Source organism: Nycticebus coucang, chromosome 17 (genome assembly GCF_027406575.1).
Source record: "Nycticebus coucang isolate mNycCou1 chromosome 17, mNycCou1.pri, whole genome shotgun sequence".
Taxonomy (NCBI): Eukaryota; Metazoa; Chordata; class Mammalia; order Primates; family Lorisidae; genus Nycticebus; species Nycticebus coucang.
The window spans coordinates 36,153,071-36,175,820 of NC_069796.1; the positions used below are offsets into that span (position 1 = coordinate 36,153,071).

Genomic DNA, 22,750 nt, shown 5'->3' on the forward strand with positions numbered 1-22,750 from the left:
CCCATGCATCCAAGTGCCACAAGTTCATGCATTTACCCACCCTCCAAGGGCATCTCTGTCAGTCTTTCTCCTCACACAAACCCAGCAGGGAAGAAAATGTACTGGGTCAGGCATTTCTGCAGGATCTTCCAATGAAAACTGCATTTCTCTAGAGGAAGGCAGTTCCTATCTCAGTTTATTCTATCAAGTACTTTGTGACTTTGTTTGATGTCCTTATCCTCCATCTCTCTCAATCCTGAAAATTGAAGGGGACTAAGGACTACATCACTCATTTCACAGGGATGTTTGTTCACTCAACTAACATTTAATGGAGGCTACTATATGCCCAGTACGGTATTTAGACTAATTGGAAACACAAAAATAAATAAGGCACCGTCCTTGCCTTCACAAAGCTAAGAGTTGGGAAGAAAAGAATGTCAACTAAACATTTAAACATCATATCATGATTCAATAGTAGCTAAAGGACAGGCAATAGGCAACTATTCCAACAATGGCAGTTTGAAGGAAAACTCCCTAGAAGCTGAGACCTTAAGAAAGAGCACACCTGTAGTTCCAGCTACTCAGGAGGATGAGGCAAGTGAATCGCTTGAGCCCAGGAGTTTGAGGTTGCTGTGAGCTATGATGCCACAGTACTCTACCCAGGGCAACAAAGTGAAACTCTGTCTCAAAAAAAAATTTTTTTTAAGAGCAGAAATTAGCCAGGTAAAAAAGAAGACAAAGAGTATTCCAGGCAGAGAAAAGTATAACGCAAAGAGCTGGAGGAGAAAAAGAGCAAAGCATAATCGAAATAATGGTATTCAGTAGAACTAGAGCTATGCCAGAAGAGTGAGCAGTCTGGTGTTAGACAAGCAAAGAGAAGGAGTTTGGCTTTCTTTCTGAAACAACAAGAAGCCATTAAAGGGTTTTAAACAGAGACAGGGGACAAGAAGCAAGGGAACAAATCTGTGCTTCAGAAGGATCACATTGGCTATGGTATTATGGCACAGGAGTGAAACCTTTGAGAAAACCGTAATACATAGAAAGATAAGGGAAAGGAAGGCTATCTATGCAGACTAAGTGAGCAGATAGTGACTAGCCTAGCCAGGGTCACTCATAATCTCAATTCACTCTGACCTGAAGTCAAGAGACAAAACACTCAAATCCCTGGGTGGGTGCGAGGAGAGTGCCAGCTAGCTGCCCAACTCCTCCTGAGCAACATGTTTCAACTTCACAGTAGGTAGGAAGGAAGAATCAAAAGAATGAGCACGGAAAGGGCTGTCTTCCCAAACTGGTGGAACTATTCAATTCCAAGGACAAGTCTGGGTGGGACCTTGGAGTTACTTTGGATCAGGCTAAGCTTTGTTTTGCTAGTTGGAAAACAGAATCTTCTCCATTTGTGTAGAGTTGGGGTGACTCTAAGACATTGAGGATACTCTCCTTTGACTTTCCATAGTGAGCCATGCCACCACCCAGCCTTGCATACTGACCAGAGAAAGTGGCTGCTATGATTGAGAGTATTCCAGAGGCCTAAGAATCTCTATATTCTCTGACATCTCACATTAGGATTCATAACTATGGAAACATTCAAATACCACCAGCATGTCAAACCCACACCTTGTCTATTAAGAAATGAGTATAATTGTGATAGATGTGTTACTTAGTTCAATGTAAGCATTTCACATTGTATATTGAAGCAGTACCCTGAACCCCATAAATGCATCAATGTACAAAGTTATGATTTAATAAAAAACAATTTTAAAAAATTCCACAAACATAATTTGTTTTATAGTTAGTGCCTTTCCTTACTCCACTGCTGGAAAGATATTAATTCTATTTTCTACAAAAAGTTTAATATTTTTCCTTTTGATATTTAAGCCCCTATTTTATCTGATATTGATTTTTATGTCATGATAAGAAATAGTGATCTAATTTTTTCCATTAGTTACATCTATTGAATACATCTTATTTTTTCCCACTCCTTTGCCATGCCACCTTAGGTCACATATTAAAGTTCCAGATTTACACAGATTTGTTTTTGGACTACCCATTCTATTGGTTAGTTTTTCTATCCTAAATGATCTATAAATGCAAAGCAGTTTCTATCAGAATTAGTTTTCCTATCTCTATACCAGTATCACTTTATTTCTGTAGTCTTATGATAAGGTCTGATGTCTGACAGGGCAAGTGCTCAATCCTGGTATTATTCTTAAGAAACATCTAGGCGGCCCCTGTGGCTCAAGGAGTAGGGCGCTGGTCCCATATGCCAGAGGTGGCAGGTTCAAACCCAGCCCCAGCCAAAAACCATAAAAAAAAAAAAAAAAAAAGAAACATCTTAACTGTTCTAGTTTCTTTTCTCTATTCTTTCAAACAAATTTTAATATCAGTTTGTCACATTCCATGAAAACCCCTAATGGGATTCTGAAAGAAACTTCCTTGAATTTATAGATCAATTAGGATAGAACTGCCATCTTTCTGATATCCTATCCATGAACATGGAATATCTCTCCATTTATTTAGGTATTCTTTAATATCAAACTTTTACATTTTTCTGCATGAAAACCTCACATATATTTGACTGGACTTATTTCTAAGTACTTTATAGTTGTTATTGCTATGTTTTAATAGAAATGCTACCTTTTAAAAATTGGTGTATGTCACACCTTATTGGGGCAAGACATGATTGCAAGAGGGACTTTACCTAACAATTGCAATCAGTGTAACCTGGCTTGTTGTACCCTCAATGAATCCCCAACAATAAAAAAAAAAAATTATTTTGATTGTTATGGTTTATAAAATACAATTGATTTTTACAATTTTTATAAATTGTATATCTGACCTTCTCACCAAATGTTCCTATTATTTTTAACTATTTGAACATAGGTGTTCAATTAGGTGTTCCATGTAGACAGATTCATATTTACCTCATATAATGTCAGAGGGTTTTTTTTTTCTCCTTTCCAATTCTTAGGTCTCCAACTTTTTTTTTTTTTTTTTTTGCAGTTTGGCCAGGGCTGGGTTTGAACTCACCACCCTCGGTATATGGGGCCGGCACCCTACTCAGGTGCTGCCCCAGTCAGGTGCTGCCCCAGTCTCTAATTTTTGAAAGAAAATTTGCAATGGCAAGGATGACTGCACAGCATCAAAAGGAAAGGGTGTTAGTGAATATTCTTGTCATATTCCTACTTTTAAAGATGTTTCTAATGTTTCTCCATTGTGTATCACATTGTTACAGGATTTTTGTAGATGCTCTTCATCATGTTAAGAAAATTTCCTTCTAGGAAACCAAGGTTCCTTTCTTCCCCTGCTCTCCTTCTCTGTGAAAACATGGGAAATCTGGAGTGGATCCTGGGTCCCTGGTTTCTGGAAGACGTAAGTTTCTTGGCAACTTATTAACCTTTCAGAGAGCAACAAATTAAGGAAAGAACATCTAAGGGCTCAGAGAAGTTAAGAATCTTAAATAAGATCACACAAATAAGGGACAGAAATGGGATCTGAGCTTAGGTGTCTTTGACTCGAAGTTCAAGCTATTTCTACCTCAACCTACACCCTCCATCAAAATAGTTCATGCATGCATGCAAAGGCACATAAACATTCATGTGCCTCAACCTAAGGTCACATGCCCAAGCACAGAATTGCTAGATCCTACCATTTCCTCCCCTAAACCTTTCTCACTCCATTCATACCAGATCTTAACTACGTAGTCCCCAACAGATTGCCCCATCTTCTCAGCACTCTCATTTCAGGATCCCATAAAATGTCGGAGAATCCCCTCTCCTCACTTGTGAAACACAGATCACACTGAGATATAATCCCACTCTGTTGTCCAGGGACTAAGACCATACTTTTCACCCTACCCAGACCCAGCCAAAATATCTTTCTCTCTCTCTCTCTCTCTCTCTCTCTCTCTCTCTCTCTCTCTCACACACACACACACACACACACACACACACACACTCTTATCTGGGCAGACTTAGACATAGTTTCTGTTGGAAAGCTTTAATCAGTAAATGCCCTTACTTGAAGCATAAAGTGGTTGATTTCTCCAAGAGCAAAAACTGGAAAACTACATCTAACCCAATTGAAGTGATTTAGCGTTCAGGGTTTCATGATCTGGCAAGAGGTATGCAGCCTAACAAATTCTCTCCACAGTTGATATTAATTATATATACCCTTCCCACCAGACCTAAAGGTCTAGTTGCTGAACAAAGGAGTGCTCATCTGTATCTCAATGTCTAGGAAATGAGAAATATTCAAGTTGAGCCATAGTGAAGATTCAACAATCATAGATACAGGGAGAATATATGGGCCAGACAGAATCCTTGCTCTTCCCTATAAAAATATGTAGAAATGATCATCTAAGCCATTTTCTACATGCAGAAGAATCAGAACACATCAAACTAGCCAACTTTGTCAAACCACCACATATCTGGCTGAGTAATTTAATTTCAGTGTCCTATTATTAGTAAACATACTTATATGAACCACTGCTGGTGCCATGGTGAGCCCACTGCAGTGAATGGTTCCTTTAGTAGGTAAAATGCCAACAACCCCTTCAAAGGCTATGGCAAGTTGGCTCAGATAATACTTCACACACTCACAGATGCCCACTAACCCCATTCAAGAAAGCGTACATGTGAGACACCAAGATACATGACTACAAGAAAGACTGACATACCTGGCCTTTCTTTCCTGGGCTTTCTGCTTCTTTTCTCCTGCCTTAAACCATTACAGTGGACTCCCTCCTGCTATTCCCCATTCCAGGTGATCTCCCTCCAAGTGCTTCCTACACATCACTGCCAAAAGGATGCTTATAAAAGAATACTTGGATTATGTTTTTTAGATCCTCACTGCCCACAGATCTCTTCAAGGGCTGTAAGGGTTATGAGCTGGTGGTTAAGTCAGAACCCTCTGCTTCCATTTGCTCCATATAGTGGACATCCATGTAAGATTTCCTTTCAAAAAGACTCTATAGCTAAAAATCTGAAAAATCATCAATCTTTACAATAAAGTCATGATTCTTGCCCAGTATTCAAGGCCTTACTTGATCTGGGCTGAATCTAAATGCCAGTCTTACCTATTACTCAAATATTTCCCAAATACCTATTATGTGTCAAGCAGATGAATCATCCACTGCAGACAGACTTCTCCTCTTTCCCTGTATCATAATGTAAATACTGTTCCTTGAGGACCAAACTTTGCCTTCTCTATGAAGCTCTCTGGATACTTCAGGTCTAAATGATCTCCTTCCTTCCCTAAATTCCTATAGTATTTCTGACCTGTAACTTAATTTGCATATAGAATACTTCCCTCTGTTTGATTACTTTTTCATGGTACAAATCTAACCACCTACCCACCTCATACTAGATTCAATATATCTGGAAGGCAAGGACCATGTGTTCAAATACTCTTATATGACTTAGCCTGTCCAGCATATGGCTCTGCCCACATTAGGTCCTCATTACATATTTGTCATCAATAAACTCTCACCATTCATTTGTCCTTACAAGTATTAAGACAGTAGAGCAGAGTGAGATAGTCTGACCCAACTGTGCCTGCCCCACCTCACCAATTAAAAAAAAATGAAAGTAGATTGGCTTTCCAGAGTTAAACTATAAATCAATATATATTAATTATAAGTTATAAACAAAATTATATAAGCTCTACACATTAGGCCTTCTTCTCATAGCCACCACCTCCTATAGCTTTCTTTCCCGCCCTCCGCTACCCTCTCAATTCCAGATCCACATATTCAATGTCTTGCTTGATTGTCCTACTTAGATTTTACACAAGTAATTCATATATATCCAAAATTGATATTCCTTATGCCTCCTCTTTCTATATTCTCTATCTCAGAGACAAATACAACCACCCATTTGCCAACCCAAACCAGAAAGTAGGATTTTTTTTTAATTTATTTATTTTTATTCTTAAATCATAGCTGTGTACATTAGTGCACTCAAGGGGTACAATGTGCAGGTTTCATATACAATCTGAAATATTCTCATCAAATTGTTCAACATAGCCTTCATGGCATTTTCTTAGTTACTGTATGTAGGCATTTGTATTCTGCCTTTAGTAAGTTTCGCCTGTACCCATTCTAAGATGCACCATAGATGTGGCCGCACCCATTATCCTCCCTCTACCAAAACCTCCCCCCTCCCTTCCCCTTTCTTGGCCCTTTCCCCATAGTCTTGTGCTATAGTTGAGTTATAGCTTTCATGTGAAAGCTATAATTTAGCTTCATAGTAGGGCTGAGTACATTGAATACTTTTTCTTCCATTCCTGAGATACTTTGCTAAGAAGAATATGTTCCAGCTCCATCCATGTAAACATGAAAGAGGTAAAGTCTCCATCTTTCTTTAAGGCTGCATATTATTCCATGGTATACACATACCACAATTTGCTAGTCCATTTGTGGGTCGATGGACAACTGGGCTTCCTCCATGACTTAGCAATTATGAATTGGGCTGCAATAAACATTCTGGTACAGATGTCTTTGTTATATTGTGACTTTTGGTCTTCTGGGTGTAAACCTAGTAAAGGAATTATAGGATCGAATGGCAGGTCTATTTTTAGGTCCCTAAGTATTCTCCAAACATCCTTCCAGAAGGAACGTATTAGTGTGCATTCCCACCAGCAGTGTAGAAGTGTGCCCTTTTCTCCACATCCACCCCAATTATCTCTAGTTTTGGGATTTTGTTATGTGGGCTACTCTTACTGGGGTTAGGTGATATCTCAAAGTAGTTTTGATTTGCATTTCTCTGATGATTAAGGATGATGAGCTTTTTTCAATGTTTGTAGATTATGCATCTGTCTTCTTTAGAGAAGTTTCTCTTGAAGTCCCTTGCCTACCCTAAGATGGGGTCACATGTTCTTTTCTTACTAATACATTTCAGTTCTCTGTGGATTCTGGTTATTAGACCTTTATTGGAGGTATAACCTGTGAGTATTTTCTCCCATTCTGAGGGCTCTCTGCTTGTTTTACTTACAATGTTCTTGGCTGTGCAGAAGCTTTTTAGTTTGTATTTTTGATACTGCTTCAATTGCCTGGGGAGTCCTCCTCATAAAATATTCACCCAGGCTGATTCCTTCAAGAGTTTTCCCTGCACTTTCTTCAAGTATTTTTATAGTTTCATGTCTTAAGTTTACATCTTTTATCCAGTGAGAGTCTATCTTAGTTAATGGTGAAAGGTGTGGGTCCAGTTTCAATCTTCTACAGGTCGCCAGCCAGTTCACCCAGCACCATTTGTTAAATAGGGAATCTTTTCCCCACTGAATGTTTTTAATTGGCTTGTCAAAGATCAAATAACGGTAAGTAGCTGGATCCATCTCTTGGTTCTCTATTCTGTTCCAGACATCTACTTCTCTGCTTTGTGCCAGTACCATGCTGTTTTGATCACTATGGATTTATAGTACAGTCTGAGATCTGGTAGCGTGATTCCTCCAGCTTTTTTTTTATTGCTCAGTAATGTTTTGGCTATTCGAGGTTTTTTCTGATTCCATATAAAACGAAGTATTATTTTTTCAAGATCTTTAAAGTATGACAATGGAGCTTTAATAGAAATTGCATTAAAATTATATATTGCTTTGGGTAGTATGGACATTTTAACAATGTTGATTCTTCCCAGCCATGATCATGGTGTATTTTTCCATCTGTTAACATCTTCAGCTATTTCTTTTCTTAAAGTTTCATAGTTCTCTTTGTAGAGATCTTTCACATCCTTTATTAGGTATACTCCCAAATATTTCATCTTCTTTGGCACTACTGTGAAAGGAATAGAGTCCTTGACTGCTTTTTCGGCTTGGTTATTGTTGGTATATATAAAGGCTACAGATTTATGGGTGTTGATTTTGTAGCCTGAGACATTGCTGTATTCCTTGATCACTTCTAAAAGTTTCGTAGTAGAATCCTTAGTGTTTTCCAGATATACGATCATATCATCTGCGAAGAGTGACAGTTTGATCTCTTCTGACCCTATGTGGATACCCTTGATCACCTTTTCTTCCCTAATTGCAGTGGCTAAAACTTCCATTACAATGATTAAGAGCAATGGAGACAATGGGCAACCTTGCCTGGTTCCTGATCTAAGTGGAAATGATTTCAATCTAACTCCATTCAATACGATATTGGCTGTGGGTTTGCTGTAGATGGCCTCTATTAGTTTAAGAAACGTCCCATCTATATCAATTTTCTTAAGTGTTCTGATCATGAAGGGATGCTGGATATTATCAAAAGCTTTTTCTGCATCAATTGAAAGAATCATATGGTCCTTATTTTTTAGTTTGTTTATGTGTTGAATTACATTTACAGATTTACGTATATTGAACCAGCCTTCAGACCCTGGGATAAATCCCACTTGGTTGTGGTGTATAATTTTTTGATGTGTTGTTGGATTCTGTTTGTTAGGATCTTATTGAGTATTTTAGCATCAATATTCATTAGTGATACTAGTCTATAATTTTCTTTTCTTGTTGGGTCTTTCCCTGGTTTGGGGATCAAGGTGATGTTCACTTCGGAGAATGTGTTGGGTAATATTCCTTCTTTTTCTATATTTTGGAAGAGGTTTAGTAGTATAGGTACTAGTTCTTCTTTAACGGTTTGGTACAATTCTGATGTAAAGCCATCTGGTCCTGGGCTTTTCTTTTTAGGGAAATTTTGTATAGTTGATGCTATTTCAGAACTTGATATAGGACTGTTCAACATTTCACTTCGTTCTGGCTAAGTCTTGGTAGTGGTGTACTTCCAGGCATTGGTTGATTTCTTTCAGATTTTCATATTTCTGAGAGTAGAGTTTCTTGTAGTATTCGTTAAGGATTTTTTTAATTTCTGAGGGGTCTGTTGTTATTTCATCGTTACCATTTCTGATTGATGAAATTATAGATTTTACTCTTTTTTTCCTGGTTAGGTTGGCCAAAGGTTTATCTATTTTATTGATCTTTTCAAAAAACCAACTTTTGGATTTATTGATCTGTTGTATAATTCTTTTGTTTTAAATTTCATTTAGTTCTGCTCTGATTTTGGTTATTTCTTTTCTTCTGCTAGGTTTGGGGTTGGAGTGTTCTTCCTTCTCCAGTTGCTTGAGATGTCCCATTAAGTTATTAACTTCCTCTCTTTGCATTTTCTTGAGGAAGGCTTGCAGTGCTATAAATTTCCCTCTTAGGACTGCCTTTGCAGTATCCCAGAGGTTCTGGTAATTGGTGTCTTGATTGTTGTTTTGTTCCAAAAATTTGGTGATTTCCTTCTTAATCTCGTCTATAACCCCTCTATCCTTCAGCATAAGGTTGTTTAGCTTCCATGTTTTTGTATGGGTATGCAGGTTCCTGTTGTTATTGAGTTCAACTTTTATTCCATGGTGGTCTGAGAAGATGCAAGGAATAATTTCTATTTTTTTAAATTTGCTGAGGTTAGATTTGTGGCCTAAAATGTGGTCAATTTTGGAGTATGTTCCATGGGCTGATGAGAAGAATGTGTATTCAGTTTTTTGGGGATGAAATGTTCTGTAGATGTCTGTTAAGTCCAGATGTTGAATGGTTGAGTTTAAATCTAAAATTTCTTTGCTTAGCTTCTTTTTGGACGATCTATCCAGGACTGCTAAAGGGGTGCTAAAATCTCCAACTACTATGGAAGTGGAGGAAATCGAGTTGCTCATGTCAGAGTTTCTCTTATAAATTGAGGTGCATTGTGGTTGGGTGCATAAATATTAATAATAGAGATCTCATCATATTGAATATTACCTTTAACAAATATGAAGTGTCCATCCTTATCCTGAATTGTTTTTGTTGGTTTAAAGCCTATTGCATCTGCGAACAGGATTGCAACGCCTGCTTTGTTCTGCTTTCAGTTTGCCTGGAATATAGATGACCATCCCTTCACCTTGAGTCTATATTTGTCTTTTAATGTAAGATGCGATTCTTGTATGCAGCAGATATCTGGCTTGAGTTTTTGTATCCAGTCAGCCAACCTGTGCCTCTTTAGAAGACAATTGAAACCATTCACATTAATTGAGAATATTGATAAGCCTTTCGAGAGTCCAGTGGACATTTTTAATCCTTTTGTGACTGTGGAAGTTGGAATTTGATCAAAATTTTCTGGGTGAGTTTATTTTTGTGGTGAAGGATTACGCTGGTCTTTATGGAGGATGGGTCTGAGAATATCCTGGAGAGCTGGTTTAGTTATGTCAAATTTCTTCAATATGTGGAAGTCATTGAAGTATTTAATTTCTCCATCATAAATGAAACTCAGTTTAGCTGGGTATAGGATCCTGGGTTGAAAGTTATTTTGTTTTAGGAGATTAAAAGTCGATGACCATCCTCTTCTAGCTTGAAAGGTTTCAGCAGAGAGATATGCAGTTATTCTAATATTATTCCCCTTGTAGGTAATGGTTTTCTTTTGTCTGGCAGCTTTCAGAATTTTCTCCTTCATATTAACTTTAGTGAAATTGATTGTGATGTGTCTGGGGGATGTCTTATTTGGGTTGAGTCGTGCTGGAGTTCTGAAACTGTCTGCTATCTGAATTTCAGAATCTTTTGGCATGTCTGGAAAGTTCTCCTTCATAATCTCATGGAGAAGAGACTCTGTGCCTTGTGAAGCCACTTTGTCACTTTCGGGGATCCCTATAAGATGAATATTAGTTTTCTTCAAATTATCCCAGAGCTCTCTGAGAGAGTGATCTGTTTTTGCCCTCCATTTCTCATCCTCTTTGAGAGTTTGGGAGCGTTCGAAAACTTTGTCTTCAATGTCAGAAATCCTTTCTTCTGCTTGCTCCATTCTCTTACTGAGGGATTCTACTGTGTTTCTCAGATCTTTGAGGGATGCAACTTCTTGTCTCAATGTGTCAAAATCTTTGGTCATTTGGTCTTTGAATTTGTTGAATTCTTGAGATATCTTTTGGGTTACTGCTTGGAGTTCTAATTCGATCTTATTTGCTATCCAGATTCTGAATTCGATTTCTGACATCTCAGCTATTTGTTTGTGCATGGGATCTTGTGCTGTGTCTGCCCCATTGATCCTTGGGAGAGTTGATCTGCTCTGATTATTCATATTGCCACGGTTTTTCTGTTGATTTCGCCTCATGATTGCTTTTCACTGTTGCCTGTGGCCGTCCTCAGAGTTGGGGAGGTGTCTCTCCAAGATTAGATCCCAGCGGGATCACTCTATTGTTGCTTGATCTTTGTAGGGAGTGACCCTGTGTAGTTCCTCTGGGGCTGCTCCAGCTAGGGAGTTCTGGTTTTGGAAGCAGCTCCGGCGTGTGACACACCAGATCCAGCAGCAGGGCGGGAGGTGTTGCACACGGTTCTGGGAGTGCCTGGCGCCCAGTGACTTTGGCAGAGAGATCCCAAGGCTTCAGCCATCTCTGGCCAGGAGAAGGGCTCTGCGCAGAGGCAGGGAGGGGTCCAGAGGGCACACAGCTACCAGTATCCCTGACCAGACGAGCGGGCCAGTGTGGAGTCTGGGAGGACACAGGAGGTAGGACGCAGGGTTGCACGGCTCCCGCAGTTCCTGGTCAGGGCATGCGGAGGCCCGGTTGGTGCAGGGTCACGGCACAGATCTTAGGGAGGTCCGGGCAGCGCCAAGCCCAGGAATTTGAGGTTGCTATGAGCTGTGACACCACGGCACTCTACCCAGGGCAACAGCCGGAGCCTCCAGTGTGCCAAAACCATCTCACTCTGCCCCTAAGGGTTAAGGCTGTAAGGCAGCTCAGTCCCCACCTTTAGGCTGCTCAGTCGCTAGCTTACTAGGTCCCGCCCAATCCTTGCTCTGGGATCCTGAGGGTGGAGCTTGCTGGGGCAGTTCTCTCACACAATGGCTCCCTGCAGCCCAGCTCAGTGGCTCTGTCTGGGGCCCCAGACAATGCCCAAAGTTCTCCGCACTCCTGCTCAAGCTCTCCCCAAGGCAGTTCAACTGAGTGCCAAGTCCAAAAACACCAAAACAGTTCACAGGTAAGACCTTTCCAGTTTGCAGTCTCACTGCTGCTTGTACTTACAGTTGCCGGCATGATTAGGTTGATTGAACACACACAACCACTTGCCAGTTTCTCACTGTTTTTGTCCTCCTCTTGGGGTCGAGAAGTCCCTTGCTGAGTCCCTGTATCCTCAAAGGGATGATTATAGGCAGATCCCACCAGCCAGAGATGTCTGGAGTCTTGTCTCCCCAGACTCACCGTGCCCAGTTGCCAGAAAGTAGGATGTTATCCTTGCTATTATCTTCCCTCTCTCACACACTCCTCACATGTAAGTCCTATCAACCCTAGGTCCTTTATTATCTCTGCACCCAATTCCCTTTTCACAGTTACTACTACTACAACATCATTCCAGGCTTTCATAATCTCTTGCCTGGATTAACATAATAACCTACTCCCAAACTCTATAGAGTAATGATTTTCAATCAGTGTGCCACAGCACACTGGTGTGCCACAGCACACTGGTGTGCTGTGAGAGGATGTTAGGTATGCCATAAAATTTTTTTTAAAGAACATTAATTAAATTATTTTCAAAAGAAGTTCAAAGCACAGTCAGAATATTCTTTGTTTTTTAACTTTTATTTTTAAACAAATAATGTAAGTGACCCACAGAAGTTTAACTATAGGTTCAAGTGTGCTGTGAGATAAAAAAGGTTAAAAAAACACTGCTCTAGAGTAACCTCTCCAGAATGTCAGTGTGATTAAGGCACAATCTACAGGAAGCCTCTCACTGATTCCTCACTGCATTCAGAAAGAATCTCAGGTACCTAGCCTTCCCCTTTATAATCCCATCATTGGCCCAAAGACTTCCCTTTACTATTGTACTAAAATACTTACAACAACCACAATACACCAGTTTCTTCTGCTTTGTGAAGTTTGTCTGCCTAGAAAATACTTTTCAAGACCCACCCATTCTTCCCTATGCCTAGCTAGTTTCTACCAGCCCTTCAAGCCTCTTCTTAGAAGTTTTCCCTATCGGGCGGCGCCTATGGCTCAAGGAGTAGGGTGCCAGTCCCATATGCCTGAGGTGGCGGGTTCAAACCCAGCCCTGGCCAAAAAAAAAGAAGTTTTCCCTATCATTCTCTACTACCCACTAGATTAGCTTCCCCTCTTCTGTGTTCCCACACTATTCTGTGCTTCCTTCTGTATTGTATTCTACTTATCTCTGACTTGTCTATCTCCCCCATATAGTGTGTACTGGTGAATGTTTAATAGTTGGTTGGGGGGAAGGGAGCCCTGATTGGTAACATTTGCAAATTTCCATGGTGTAAATACTCCCACCATGGCAGATTTAAAGCTATCAACCTGTTGTTATTGAACATGAGATTTGGGGAAAGAGTGCAACAGCACCCCATCATATCACTGTATAGTATTTCCACAATAAGATACCTTAGAAACAGAAATAACCTCCAATGCTTAGATAATAGTAAAATAATTAGGAATTGATAAGTTGAGTACTTATTACATCTGTTTTCAATGTAATTTATGAGTTATATGATTTAATTTTTTGTTGTTGCAGTTTTTGGCCAGGGCAGGCTTTGAACCCCCCACCTCCAGTACATGGGGCTGGCACCCTACTCCTTGAGCCACAGGTGCCACCCATATGATTTAATTTTTAATAATGGCTCCATTTAATAACTAAAAAAAAATCCTGAAAATTTAACAAGCAGCCTTTTCAAGTAGGTGAGTGCTAGCTCTATAGCACACCACTCCTCCCTCTAGTCTTGTGAGCTGTATGAGAACCAGGATGGTATCTTAGTTCCCTCTGTATTCTTAGCCTCTGGCACATGATAGGTACTCAATAAATAATTATTGAGTCAATTAATGTTTAGATAAGTAAATGAGGTATAACTACTGACTACTGTAGCTTTCCTCATTTCCCTCATTAAAATAATTATGGCTGGCTCAGCACCCATAGCACAGTGGTTATGTCACCAGCCACATACACCAAGCATCACAGGTTCAAACCCAACTCAGGCCAGCTAAGCAACAATGACAACTGCAACAAAAAAATAGCTGGGTGTTGTGGTGGGCACCTGTAGCCCCAGCTACATGGAAGGCTGAGGCAAGAGAATCACTTAAGCTCAAGAGTTTGAAGTTGCTGTGAGCTGTGATGCCATAGCACTCTACCAAGGCTGACAAAGTGAGACTCTATCTCAAAAAATAAATAAATAAAATAAAATAATTATGGCTTTGCCTCTCTCAGCTTCCTTTACCCCTCACCACAGAGGGAAGATTTTCTTAGCCAGTCTAGTCCCCTGCATTAATGAAACAGAATTGGGAGGATGAATGTAAAAGAAAGCCAGAATCAACTAGAGAAGAAAGGAAGAAGGGTGGCTGCTTAAACTGTGTCAGTTCTTGGGCTCTTAACATTGCCAAGGAAAATCCAGGCAATAAATGGAAAGCAACAAACACTAAAAAAAATGTCTGAAATACAGGAGACAGAAAAGTTTCTGAGTGAGCTGATTATGCAGAACTGTTTGAGGGATCTAACAAATGAGGAATTCCAGAGCATCCAAAAGTCCTGGGCTAATCCTGGTCGCATACATGGAGCCCAATCATGTAATGTTCAAGCTAGAGATGAAATTGAGTAAAGACAGGCAGTCACCTAAAGAAGGTAAAATAACTCTGAGCCAGAGCAAGACTACGCTGAATGTATTCAAATCCCTCAAAAAAGCAAGTATCATTTAAAAAGGAATAACCAAAAACTAAGAATCAGAGAAAGCCCTCAGTTCAACCCATCCTACGCTATCTAGGAAAGGATGTGATTAAATCATTAGATATCATCATTTGGTTTAACCTCAGGTTAGATCTCGGTTGTGGAGCTGGAAACTTGTAAATATTCAAATGCTATAACTCAGTCCCTAGTTCACTATGCAGGCTTTTAACCAATTTGTTCTCCCCCATGGTTCTCTTTAAGAAAGAAAAAAAAAATGGTATTAGTAGACCCTCGGGAGTATCTTGTCAGTAAGAGTTTTCACTGCAAGTTAATAAAGTGATGATATTCTGACTATTGTACTTTAGGCTCTCATGAAGTCAATCAGCACAATTCTGCTTCTCTAAGTCAAAGCAGCAATAGGACACTAACTAGATACAATTTCTGAACTTCTTAAGCTCTAGGAAAACAGAAGATGTGGTAAGTATCCCAATCCTACAGTTCAAGACCAAAATGACGAAACTTATGATTTCTACTTCTGGATTAAAGAAGGACCCAGTACTTGAGGATGTCAGCCCAGCAAGACGCGGCACTTGATGGCCCAGTCCTACTATCAAGAAACACCATTTACAAACAGGTTACCACAGAGTCCCATACTCTTCACACTCTTTTGGCAGTCAGGCTGATTCCCTGTAATAGCCCACATGGACACACAGAAGATATACATTGGTAAGCAACAGACCAGAGATTAACAGTTAATAATAGTTAACAATATGTAAAAGTACCTCGCCTCTATTATCTCATTTTATCTTTAAAACAACCCTATCAGGTAGATACTATTATCTCCTGAGGGGGGCAATGAGGTAAAATTTGTCCAAAAGTCACACATACCTGTTAAAAGCAGAAATGGCACTCAAACCCAAGTCTACCTGACTCCAAGGCCTGTGTTGGTAACAACAATGTCCACTGACTTAGAACATGTCCACAGCCTAATAGGCCAAGGCAAGTGCAACCCCCTCGGTCTCACTCTCTGAGATTCTTCCCCATGTGGCCAAATCAATCAAAATGAAAAAAGTCTACAATCTTCTAGAACCTGTGATATAATTTCATTTGACTGGTTATAGGAAATTGCAGTGTGTATTGGAATCAGTATTATTAATTGTACTGAAGGAGTTTCCATTTCAGGCCATAAGCCATCATGATTCATCAAAGCTAACCAGCAGCTGCTGCCATTCCTGTAATGTGTTCCTCCATAAACAAGCTCTGAAACAGGTATGTTACTAATCACATTCCTAAAAGCCCAATTTCACAGATGCTTTCTTCAAAACTCAGGGAGAAACTTTAAAATGGGCTATGTAAAAATGAAAGACATAAATAAAGCACTTGAGTTCAGACAGAATCAGACAAGTAGAGGGAAAGATGAAAAGAAAATACACCCTCATTATGTGGCATTTTAGAAGCCAAGCTTATATTTATTTGGTTTGAACAGGAGAGCTGGGCTGTTGCATGTATGGTTTTGATAAGCTACAATATACTTTCATAAGTTAAAAAGAAAAGTCCTGGAAAGTTGTGTTGAAAATCCTCATAAATTGGGTGGCACCTGTGGCTCAAAGGAGTAGGGCACCGGCCCCACATGCCAGAGGTGGTGGGTTCAAACCCAGCCCCGACCAAAAAAAAAACTGCAAAAAATTAAGAAAGAAAATCCTCATAAATTATAAAAAGTTAAAGACTTATGACCTGAAAGCCATTGAACTTATTGAACATGAAAAAATCTAAAAACAAAGCAAGTACAAGCTATTTTTTACATTACTTATGCTTTGTTCCATTTAACCTACTTTTAGGTTTTAAAATTAGGTCAGTTCTATGATGGCAAATCTCATCAAATAAAGTACTTGCTGTAGAAACCTTACACAAAAAGTCTCTCGTATGGATCTGCCTTAATCTAAAACTTAGCAAACAAAATCCTAAAAATCCAAATCTAGGTGTGGAGAAATCAAGAGGTTTATTTCTCTGACTTTGTTTCTGCACTTGAAAACCTTACTTCACCAAAAAGCATTTCCAAAATGGAAAATTTGGTTTCAATTATCATAGTTAAAGTGCATGTACATCTGCTTTGGGCAGCAGTGATATTCTAAGCCACATATCCTCAGAAAATACCTACCTCTGCCTGGTGCAGTGAGTGGCTCACACCTGTAATCCTAGCACTCTCAGAGGCAGAAGCAGGAGGATCCCTTAAGCTTAGGAGTTCAAGACCAACCAGAGCAAGAATGAGCCCTCATCTCTACTAAAAACAGAAAGTGAGCCAGGTGTTGTGGCAGGCACCTGTAGTCCCAGCTGGGAGGCTGAGGCAGGAGGATTGCTTGAACCCAGGAGTTTGAGGTTGCTATGAGCTAGGCTTATGCCATAGCCCTCTAGCCTAAGCAACAGAGTGAGACTCTGTCTAAAAAAGGGAAGGAGAAAAAGAGAGAAGGAAGGGAGAAAGGGGACAAGAGGTGAGGAAGGAAGGGAGGGAAGGAAAGACAAGAAATCTGTTTCTTGCTCCTGGATCAAGAGTAAAGTGAGACAAAGCACCTTGAGGTTCAGAAGCAAGCTTTCCTGGGTACGAGCCAGCCAGTAAGAACTGTCTTCTGAGGATACCCGACACAAATTTATGGCATAGTGCTGGGTACATGGTGCCCCTCTCAAGCAGGGGAATTCTTACACTTCTGATAAAGGAAATAACCATAATTTTAATAAAAATGGACTGTCAACTTCCCCTTTTTATGGTGCTTCTTCCAAAAGTTGTGGTGCTCTATAAATCTTGCAGATCTGCTAGAGTCGGAGCCTAAATTATTTTTATTATAGTAAAATAAATGTAACATAAAAAATTACCATTTTAACCACTTTTAAATGTACTGTTTGGTGACATTAAGTACATTCATATTGTTGTACAACCATCCATCTCCACATTCATATTGTTGTACAACCATCCATCATCTTCCCAAAATGAAACTCCATATCCACACTCCCCATTCCACCCTCTCTCCAGTCCCTGGTAACCATTTTACTTCTTGTCTCTATGAATCTGACCAATCATGTAAGTTAAAATTTTGTTTTAATCCATCCACAAGGCTTAAGGGCACCTGCCATTTTCTTTCTTTCTTTTTTTTTTTTTTTTTTTGTAGAGACAGAGTCTCACTGTATCGCCCTTGGGTAGAGTGCCGTGGCGTCACACGGCTCACAGCAACCTCTAACTCTTGGGCTTACGTGATTCTCTTGCCTCAGCCTCCCGAGTAGCTGGGACTACAGGCACCCACCACAACGCCCAGCTATTTTTTTGTTGCAGTTTGGCCAGGGCTGGGTTTGAACCCGCCACCTTGGCATATGGGGCCGGCACCCTACTCACTGAGCCACAGGCGCCGCCCGGGCACCTGCCATTTTCAATGTCCATCCAGTGTACACACACACTCATACAGACACTATTACTATTGTAGCTAAGCCAGAGACCCTTTTCCTTTGCAAAACAGAAGACAAAGTCACCTTCAGACTAATTAAGCCACAGTAATTTTTCTATGGAAGGGAACAAGAGAAGACTTGGCATTGAAGGTCTAGTAGAAAGCTGGAAATCTTGGGGGATACAGAAAGGGTAAGTACAAATTAACAGGTTCGTCTTAAGATTTTGGCCTGAACAAAGGTGTATCTAGCTCATGGTTCCAAAGGCACCATCTAAGGCAGGCGTACTCAAACTTTTTAAACAGGGGGCCAGTTCACTGTCCCTCAGATCACTGGAGGGCCGGACTGTAGTTTAAAAAAAAAGAAAAAACTATGAACAAATTCCTATGTACACTGCAAATATCTTATTTTGAAGAAAAAAAACAAAATGGGAACAAATACAATCACACCGCCTCCTGTGGCCCACGGGCCGCAGTTTGAGGACCCCTGAAAGACAACTAGATGCCACGAGATACCTATAAAAAGGAAAATTAAAGTAGATCTTGGTGAAACCTACAAGAGGAAATGCCAAGCCCTGTGAGGCAGTCTAAGTAAGACGAGAGCCTAATAAGCTCTCCCGAGCTTTCTCATGGGAGTGGTCCCCCATAATCTGCTCCAGATAATAAATACAGAAAGGCCCTATATGATCTGGTTAATACCCCAGCAGCAAGGCACAGGGTGAATAGCAATAGATGGATCCCAGTGATAACAGCATCTACCATCTACTGAGTACTTACTCTGCATTAGAAAAACTTTACTAGGTGCTTTAAGCACATTGTCTCATTTAATCTTCACAACTCTATGGAATATAGATACTGGTATTTCTCCCTTTACACAGAAAATTTAGATCTGAAATAAATGTGATGCACCCAAAATCATACTGATTGTAGATTCATATGAGGTCTATGTTACTCCAAAGCCCATACTTTTAATTAACAGGCATTCAAAGTAGAAGGTATTTTCATACCCTCGTGGCAAAGAAATTCACTAGAAAACTCCTGGCTAAAAATTCTTAATGCTTAAAAACAGCCCCAATTAAGCTTCAGCAAGTTAAGTGTGGAACAAGCACCAGATTCAGGATCTCTCCAGTCTCTAGAGGTTGGACATGTGATCCTAGGCCAGTCACTCTGCTTCTCTGGCCCTTGGTTTCCCAGGGAACTTATAACAGGCTACTTCCCTCTGTTCACCAGCCACAAAGCATTCCATGGAGTCAATTACCCATGCTGAGATAGTAAAACTGATATCCAAGGATGAACCTGTTGGCCAAAGGTTTCAATCTCCTCCCTCACCAACTTTTTTTTTAGTTAGAACATCTCACGAAAGTTATTAATCAGCAAATAACTCTCCAGCAACTGCTGTTGTACAGCCATATAGGAGCATTTAGAAGTCACTGTTCTTGCCCTTGAGGGCCTGTCTCCAAGTTTGGCACTTGTAAGACATACTAAATAAAAGCAAAAAAAAAAAAAAGATCTGGTGGGCCTATTATTCAGTACTCAACTATAAGATACAAACTAGAGGTATTAGAATTCAGAAGAACATCATCAAGGACCAGAAAATCAAGGTTTCCAAAGACAAAGTAGAGTATTAAAACAACCTTGATAGATAACTTCTGGAAAAGAGGAAAGGAAAGGCATTCAGCAAAAGGAACTCTGGGAGCTAAGGCTAGGAAGCTGAATGAAATAATGTATGGGATGAGTGATCATCTAAGAAACCAAAAGAACTCTTAGTGGGTATATGAGTGAGCAATAGAAATGGAGACAGGAGTCAGAGTTTAGAAGACTTCAATGCATGGCATGGTGAATGGCACTTACAAAAGGTAGTGAACTGTAAGAGCTAGTGAACACTGGAAGCTGCTCAATTTAGATTTCTTATCTACTCTCCACCTCTTGTCGAGGAAAAGCAAAGGAACATGAGCAATCAGATGTTGTAGACATCACAAATCCCAGCTGAGGGGCACTAGGGTGTTGAAGAGCAGAAGAGCTCCTTGGGAGCAGGGACTCACTATATTTCTGAACACAGAACTGGGAACACCCCAGAGCCCAAAAATGCTTGATCAGCTACTGGTAGGCTCATATTGACCTCTCACCCCCAATATTCTACTGCTCAAGCAAATAGGCATGGTCCAGAATCTTTAACCCTATAACACATCACCCCTGTCCTCTGATAGCTGCCAGACCAGTGGGAGAAAGTAAGGATACTGCCCATCTCTTCCCCAGGCCTCAGAAATAGTCTTCAGATGTTCTGTTGCCCAGAAGCTAGATAGAGTTCAACACTAAGCCATTAAGCACCCAGAAAAAGGCTGTACCAGTAGCACACTCAGTCTGAAAAGTCCCAGATGCTTCCCGTGGGAGTCACATCAAGAAACACAGTCCCCGGGAGCTCTTCAGACGGGAAGATGAGATGACACCCAATCACCATGCCAGTTCTAATAGAATACAGAGATGTTTAATGACATCACTCTGTCTCATGACATACGGAATCAAGACAACCCATGCAAAGGAAAGTATTCATTGAGGTACTCTCAAAAAAATGTTCATTTAGTTAAGCCAGTTATCACTTAACCAGCCAGTTACTGTCTGCATCAAACTGGCAACTCAGAGAAGCAGTCTTCCCCTTACTGGTGCACTGACCCCTCCCTGAAGTCTTCTTTCCTCAAAGAAATGGTAAACTTTATTCTCTATCAGCTGCAGACCCACAGAATGAAGAAGCTGGCACTCGGGAGATGTTTTAGTTCACAGACAGATGCATGAATTGCCCCTGCACTGCACTGAGAACCTGCATTATGAAAGAATCAAATCCTCAGGTAACAATTTTAAAATGTATATGTATGTGCCTGCCAGGAAATAAACCTTCGCTAGCTAGATCCAGCTCAACAGAAGTACTTAAAATACCTTCTGTAGTTACCTATTTCATAAGAAATCCTTGATAGAAGAAACAAGAGTTCCTCTAAAGCACAGACTTTCCAGTATCGGTCATAAACTTTTCAATACAAATGAAACTCAGTTCACAGCAAGTGTCATCTGACTGGGTTTCTGTCCTTCCTCCCCAAATACATACAGGTGCATATGTTGCCAGTGCGTGCGTGCGTGCGCGTACACACACTCACACAAACACACACACACAGCCAGCAGCATGGCATGCCTGTTGAAGATTTGAGCACTTAATTGTGAAAATGCAAGCACTCTATATCAGGCTAGCCCTGCTATGACATCAAAAACCCCCACCAAAGCAAAAACACCCGGGAAAGTAGCCAGGAAAGGGAAACGCCTCCCTGAAACAGCCTGCGAAAAACAATTCTGGTTCTGATTCTAGGCTGAAACTAATTCTCGAACACCAGCCAGGAAGTCCCTTCTTTCAGGGCACTCCACTGCCCAGCAAATCCACATCTGCCTTTGCAGAAGCCAGATCTCTGAAGATTCAAGTCCTGGAAGGAGCTGGTTTGAGAAGGGGCTTCCCTGCTCTTGCTCTGCCACTCTTTGGGATCCATCAGTGGCCAGATCTTCCATCCCAGCCCAGCCAAGGCAAACACAAAGCTGGTGGCTGCACTCAAACACACATTTACTTATATGTACACAATACGCACTTATACATACATACCTTTCACCCTCCATTGTGTGAGGCCCAGCTGGGGTGTTAGCCACTGAACTGTGCCCGCACCCAGGAATCCTAGCTCTGTTCTTGGTTCTCCCAGCAGACTAGCGGGAGATCTGATCAGCAACAGTGATTCAGCATGGCTGCAACTGAAGCCTCCTCCCTCTCGATCCTCCTTCCTCTGACTTACTCGCGGCAGCTTCTACCGCAGAAACAGCGACAGCAGAAAATGTCTTACCCAGAGCTCCCTGCAGCCCTTTCAGCTTCTAAAAGCAGCAACCCACTTGCTCCCCTCCCCCGCAGGCTTGCTGCTCCTCGGTCTCCTAGGAACAGTGGCAGCTCCAGCAACTCAAGTGCAGTGCCACCTTTCCAGCTGCCCCTGCATCTGCAGAGGCATCCCCAGCTGAGGCAACTAGCCCATCCCAGGGGCTCCTGCCTCCTCTGTCTGGGCTGCAAAGAATCAGGTATTTCCTCACTAGCCTGAGAAATACTAGCCCATGCACTCTCCCCTGCCCCCATAGACTCAGAGTCTGTCAGCCTGACCAGATTGCTGGGATGAGGAGGCCCCTCTGTGGCCTGCAGTGGAGTTTTATTCACCTGGGGAAATTCACTTGTGGGTTACAGTTAATGTTCCAATTCCAATTCCTCCTCCTAAAATCTATAGTAGCTGAGTATCTGATAGCTGGAGAAAAGGGGAAAAGAGCCTGACAGAACTGACAAGAACACAGAAATTATAAAAAAAATTACAAATTATAAAAAAAGAGGTGACAGAAATAGGAGAAATTAAACCCTATTTTATGGTAGAGGCCAAAGTCTATTGCAATAAAGCCATCACAACAAATACTGCATACATTTATTGCCCTAGGCCACACTGAAAGACCACCAATTTTATAGCACAATCCTAAAATATCTTCCTCAAATCTGTCATACTGGAATTGGCTTCAACTGGTAAGTCTCCCACTGAACCCCCATCTCCACCCAAAGATCTTTCACACCTTGTACTCTCCAATCTATGTAGACTCTCCTTTCTTGGAATGCCTTTTCCAATTTCAGTCCTTTTTGGTCCCATGTCTTCATAATAACTTCCCGAATG

At 40.8% G+C, this 22,750-nt stretch overlaps 1 protein-coding gene across 3 annotated transcripts in view; it reads right to left on the reverse strand.

The window, feature by feature from the left end:
* KLHL3 (kelch like family member 3) overlaps positions 1–22,149 on the reverse strand; it is a 127,180-nt gene extending 105,031 nt beyond the window's left edge. For all 3 annotated transcript variants that reach the window (XM_053567119.1, XM_053567117.1, XM_053567118.1), the window contains exon 1: positions 21,664–22,149. In XM_053567119.1, the coding sequence (XP_053423094.1) occupies positions 21,664–21,677 (14 nt within the window). In that variant the 5' untranslated portion in view covers positions 21,678–22,149. The remainder of the gene's footprint in view (positions 1–21,663) is intronic.
* Between the last annotated feature and the right edge of the window lie 601 nt (positions 22,150–22,750).